The sequence below is a fragment of the Sebastes umbrosus genome, chromosome 11 (assembly GCF_015220745.1).
Source record: "Sebastes umbrosus isolate fSebUmb1 chromosome 11, fSebUmb1.pri, whole genome shotgun sequence".
Classification (NCBI taxonomy): Eukaryota; Metazoa; Chordata; class Actinopteri; order Perciformes; family Sebastidae; genus Sebastes; species Sebastes umbrosus.
In genome coordinates this window covers 30,131,841-30,137,821 of record NC_051279.1, presented here as the reverse complement: position 1 = coordinate 30,137,821, position 5,981 = coordinate 30,131,841, and the positions used below count along the sequence as shown (strand labels likewise).

Here is a 5,981-nt window from a genome sequence, read left to right as displayed (position 1 = left end):
AGTAACAGAAGAGCATCCGGTCTGACATTTCAAAATAAAAAGGGTTAAACCAAACAATCCTTTTTTGACATTGTACAGTTAAATCATTTGAAATTATCTGATAAATGTTTTGTGTTTGAGGCTTTTTTTTTTGTGTTAGATTCACTTTATTGATTCCAAATTGGAAAACAGTTACCTGCTGCCAGGCAATGCACTCACTGCATTCACTGTGCAATATCATATTTCCACCTGTGCAATTGTCAATTTGATTGTCAATACTGTATATATTGTTCCAATTTTTAATATTCCCCTTGTTTATATTGTTCCTATTTTTTATATTCCTTCTATTTAAATTGTTCATATTTTATATGTCTATCTACTTTTGTTTTGCTTTTTGCACTGTGTTGTATCTTGATTTTAGTTTTTTACTGATGCTTCTTGTTTCTGCACTATCCCCTTTGCTGCTATACACTGCAAATTCACCCACTGTGGAACTAATAACGGAATATCTTATCTTATCTTATCTTATCTTATGAAAAGTAAATACACAGTAAATATGCATATCAACACTATAGATAAATATCTATAGTATACACACAATATAAATAATATATTAGAATACACTATAGATATACTACAACTAACTTAAAAAATATATATAAACATAAAATAACACTAACATACTATATAAATGAAGTGTGGAAAATAATCACCTTTTATTCTGATGAAAAAGCCCATCACTTCCGAGTCTCCTTTGTGTGACTTTGAGTAACTCAGTTAACTTGACTGGGCCGAGAGGCGGAAGTCGTCCATGCGGAAGCAGAGCTGCTCCGTCGGCCGCTCTGGTCTCTGGTTGGATGTACAGCTCGTCTGCAGGTCTGCAGTGCAGTCTGGGAGCTGTACATCGGTCCGCTTTGTATCTCTGCCACTGGAAGCTACTGATGCGGTCATCACTGTTTATATACACAAGAGGAATAAGAATATGTAGAATATAATAACCTATTGTCTGCTTCCAAAGCGTTCTTGTCAGAGGACCTGACTTCTATGAACATCCGGTGACAGATCGGAGCCGGGCCCTGCTGCATCTCTATCATTAAACAACCTGCTACTGACGGGGACGGCAGCTAGCCTGCTAGTCATATTGTTGACGTTGTCAGCCGGTTCTACTCGGTGAACCGGGCTCATGATTGAATGACAGCTGCTGGCCTGTATCTTATAACGGTAAGCTTTGATATATCAGCTTTATATGTTAACACTTGTACGTGTTAGCTAAGTGACATCACCTCACCTACATGTAGCTAGTGAGCAGGTAGCTGTTAGCTGTAGCCTTACTGTAACAGTCCCTCTCTCTCTCACTCACATTATAAAGGCACTTTATGAAGGTGTTTCTATTATTCCTTAGCAAAAGGTGCGTTTATATTAATTTGTATGTATTTCCCACCAAAGGATGTTATCCTATAGCTCTAAGCTCCAGCTGCTGGAGCTTGTAGGACAGGTGCGTCCTGTACCTGCTCCAGTGTAACTAGCATGTTGTTGACACTTTTACAGCCATAGTCAGAATTGTCAGCTCAGTGAGAGCTAAACTACCAGCTGCCACAAACTATAGTCTCTTACTCAACGTTGTATTTCCCTGATTTCTCATCTACAACACTGCCTCAGTCACTCTGTTGTTGAATAACTATATAATAACTACCAGCCAACATGGTTATGTGGGCCCACCATGGGTTATGCTGGGGGTACCTGGGTACCAAGTGGGTATGGGCCCAAAATGGGCATCTTATCTGGGACTTGGATCAACTAAGTAGGTCCTACATGGGCTCCCCATGTGGGCTACTCAAGTGGGTTCTAGGTGGGTCACTACTGGTGAATTAGTGCATAGTCCCCATGTAGTTCCCACATAGAACTTAAACCTGGGGCCGAGATGGGTTTTGGTTTATGTTGCCCAGATTGGGCCCATATAACACCCAGTGTACTCCTGCATGAAACCCACAAGGGCAATTGGCACGGGGCCATTATAGAACCCACGGACAATCCCATATAGGGCCCATTTTTCAGCCCATTTCCTACTCACATGGGCCCCACATACAAATGTTGGCTTGGTATATAGTATACTTCTCAAATGTTCTGAAAAACATGTCAGACTGTTGACTTCTCTGTCTGCTAATGACACTTTTCCCGGCAGACATTTGGACAGGTTTGATTAATAACATTAATTACTGTAGTAATAACCTAGCTGAGGTGTGTCTGATGGCTCACTGATATGACTACCTGGGACACTTATTGCTACTCATTAATGTTATTAGTTCCGCCTTTACTGCTGTGACAAGTCAAATTTATATTTGATAACCATACATTTAAGACTCCATATAAAAGAGAAGTAAATGTAGCTTTTGTCATAACAGTATTTATGTTTTTAATGGTAGCTTGTCAGCCAGGATGACGCTGTGTAGCATAAACTTAACATAATTTAACTTAAACCTGCAGTAGGCAGAATGTTTTTTGGCATCATTGGGCAAAAATTCCATAATAACCTTTCAGCATATTGTAATTCAAGTGTTCTGAGAGAAAACTACACTTCTACACCGCCTGCCTTGTGATGTGAAATACCAGTCAGACTCATCCCTCTCCTGTTCACCAGCTGCATAAATATGTTGCCTGTAGCGTCATTCCTTTCAACATAAGTGTGTTCCTGAAAGATTGCATTCTTGAAGTGGCAACATTGTGTGAAAGTTGATGACTTCTCGTCCTCTCTAAACTTTGTTTTTTTCAAGGTCATCCTATGATTCAGCACGTCGGTCGTAGTTCTTGTTTTCAAACACATAAAACAAAGATTGTAGTGGCTGCTCCTGTCAGACTTTGCTCCCCCTGATGTAATTTATATTATGACTCCATCTTTAAAAATGTCCCCAGCCACACCATGTACTGATTGATAGCCTCAGGCTTTTTTCTCCACGGTCAAGCATGTAGATGACTAAACTTGAACTCCTAATCAGTGAGTGTGTATTGTTGATCTTCTTATTCTCATCTTCTCTTCTCTTTTTGTTTGTCATTGCAGGTGTGATGTATATATGTGTGCCTGGTGTTTTACATTAGCGTAATAACCACCCAGGAGGATGAATGCAGAGGAAGTGGAGCTGCTCAGTGACTCCAAGTACAGGAACTATGTGGCAGCAGTGGACAAAGCCCTCAAGAACTTTGAGTACTCCAGTGAGTGGGCAGACCTCATCTCTGCACTGGGCAAACTCAACAAGGTAACGATCTCAGTCAGGACACTGTTTGACATACACTCCACTAGATTACAAGTTGTACAGAAGGCAAAGACATACAAAAACCATAGAGTTTATATATAGATGGACGACGCGTCTCCACTTCCTCCCACTGTACAAAAGTGAAGCCAAAATATCCCGGACACGGAAGCTGCCATCTTGAGATTTTGACGTAATTTGCAGCCAGATTCAGAGGCTTCACTTTTGGGGAGCTGTCATGTTGTCCATCTTTATATACAGTCTATGATACAAACACATATGTATATACAGACTGGGTTCACAATTATGAATCAGTGTAGCAGGTGAGCCTCAGTTTGACACTTTGTTGGAATTCAGGCTACTGTTATTGCATGAGTTGTAAAGTAAAGATGTTAAGTTTTCATTACTGCTTATGCCAAATGGGTTGAATATACATAAAAAAACAAGTATTTTGTTTTAGTAAGCCATCATATATCATGACAAGAAATATAAAATTATCTGAAACACATATTAACACATAACCTGCTCTTGTGTGAAGTACACAGATACATATTCTGGTTGTTACATTGTTGTCTGTGCGTGCCTCTTATCTTCCATTTCTTTACATCCTGCCTCAGGTTTTGCAGAACAATGCGAAATACCAGGTGGTTCCCAAGAAGCTGACGATAGGCAAACGGCTGGCCCAATGCCTCCACCCCGCCCTGCCCAGCGGGGTCCACCGCAAGGCCTTGGAGACGTATGAGATCATCTTCAAGATCATTGGACCCAAGAGGCTGGCCAAAGACCTCTTCCTTTACAGGTAATACCAACTGTAGTACCACTCACAGTGGCCAGCTGGATATCAAGTTTCCAGCTAGTATCAGAACCTTGATATGTTTCTCATCCCCTGCAGCTCCGGGCTCTTCCCTTTACTCTCCAACGCCGCTATGTCTGTGAAGCCGGTGCTGCTGGGGCTCTATGAGACCTACTACCTGCCTCTGGGAAAGACTCTGAAACCAGGCCTACAGGGACTACTGACCGGGGTGCTGCCCGGTCTGGAGGAGGGCTCTGAGTATTACGACAGGTGAGAAGAGCAGCAGTGGAAAGTAAAACAACAGGCCATTAGGAGAAAGCATTTTTATAGCATGATGTGGAAGAGAATTGATTTCAGATTGTATGAATGATAAATGAGATGTATGAGTCATTGCAAGATTAATGTTTGAGAGACTTCCCAGTTCAAAACGTGGTTATTGTTTGATACCAGGAATGACCTGCAGATTTGTGTCTACTATGTTTACATTTACTATCTCAAGAAATTACAGTATTTTCTTAATATATATCTAACACTTTCTATTTTTTAGTTATCATATATTGATTTAATCATTAAATGTATTCACATTATTATTTGTTCATATAGTTGTGAATGATATCTCAGATATTTAGGGCTTCAAGGAAGGATTATGTTCATTGTCAATTAATCTGTTGATTATTTTCTTGATTAATCTATTAGTTGTTTGGTCTATAAAATGTCAGATAGTGGTGAAAAATGTCGCGCAGTGTTTTTCAAAGTCCAAGATGACGTCCTCAAATGTCTTGTTTTGTCCACAACTCAAAGACATTCAGTTTACTGTCATAGAGGAGTAAAGAAACCAGAATATATTCACATTTAAAGAGCTGGAATCAGAGAATTTTGACTTTTTTCTTAAAAAAATGACTCAAACTGATTATCAAAATAATTGCCAATTAATTTAATATCCGACAACTAATCAATTAATCGATTAACTGTTGCAGCTCTACAGATATTAAAAAGCAGGGAAACGATTGATCTCATCAGTGCTACTATAATTACTCTCACAGACCTTAGAGGGCGCTGCAGTTTCATCTTAAACCACAATGACATAATTGGCGTAGAGGGGGACTACATCATACAGTAGGACCTTTTCATGGTGGACCTTTGAACTTGTTATAGCAGGAAAAGCACAGGTGTGACTGATGGCAGACGTAATTAATGTTATCAGTAACACCTGTCCTTTTCCTGGCGTGTTGTTAAAATATCAGCTGTTAAAAAAACAAACAATTTGTAGGGGTCAACGTGTATACTGTCATATTGTTTTCCATTTAAATTTACTCTTTATATGTTATTGTTTTAATACTTTTATATCAGATATGCAGTGTTTTGCATCCTTCCTTTGAGTTTATTTTGCTTATGTTGAACTGCAGAGGTTAATAGGAGGTTGCATTATTTTTCCTACCTCGTGATGCCATTTCCTGTTACTGTTTCAATAATTCACTTTCCACACAGAGGAGTTTCTTAATGTCTTAAAGCTGCACCCGGATTGCAAAAACAAAAAAATCCCCCGTCTTATTAGCCTAAATCACACAATAGTGTCCCGTCTGTTGTAACTGAGATTTCACAGATTCACCTGGTTTGCCCAATTTAAATGTAGTATTATGCATGGATACTGGCAAGATAAACTACTCAGATAGTGTAAATGGCAAATTAAAGCTTCACAGGGAGATCCAAATGGTCTCATAAACAGCAGTGTGGAGTGGTCTGTTCAGAGAAAGCTCACCAGCACTGAATGATGTCTCTCTCTGGTGCTTGTGATATCTTTTGTTTACTTACAGTACTAATGATAATTGTGCTGTGTGATGTTACGTAAAACAAGGAGCATAAAACCTGTGCAGCTAATGCTACTCATTAAATATTATAAACGTGTTATTGTGCTCAACAAGCAGGAACATCCTGTAAAAATACCCTACGTAGTGACTTCCTCC

The 5,981-nt window shown here is 39.5% G+C and overlaps 1 protein-coding gene across 4 annotated transcripts in view; it reads left to right on the top strand.

The window, feature by feature from the left end:
* The first annotated feature begins 783 nt into the window (after window positions 1-783).
* The window catches only part of dop1a (DOP1 leucine zipper like protein A), a 33,847-nt gene continuing 28,649 nt past the window's right edge, over window positions 784-5,981 (top strand). For 3 of the 4 annotated variants that reach the window (XM_037784778.1, XM_037784780.1, XM_037784781.1), the window contains exons 1-4: window positions 787-1,200; window positions 3,035-3,230; window positions 3,842-4,023; window positions 4,117-4,287. In XM_037784778.1, the coding sequence (XP_037640706.1) occupies window positions 3,093-3,230; window positions 3,842-4,023; window positions 4,117-4,287 (491 nt within the window). In that variant the 5' untranslated portion in view covers window positions 787-1,200; window positions 3,035-3,092. Of the gene's footprint in view, window positions 1,201-3,034; window positions 3,231-3,841; window positions 4,024-4,116; window positions 4,288-5,981 lie in introns of all 4 variants that reach the window. The other variant, XR_005208855.1, reaches the window with a different exon arrangement.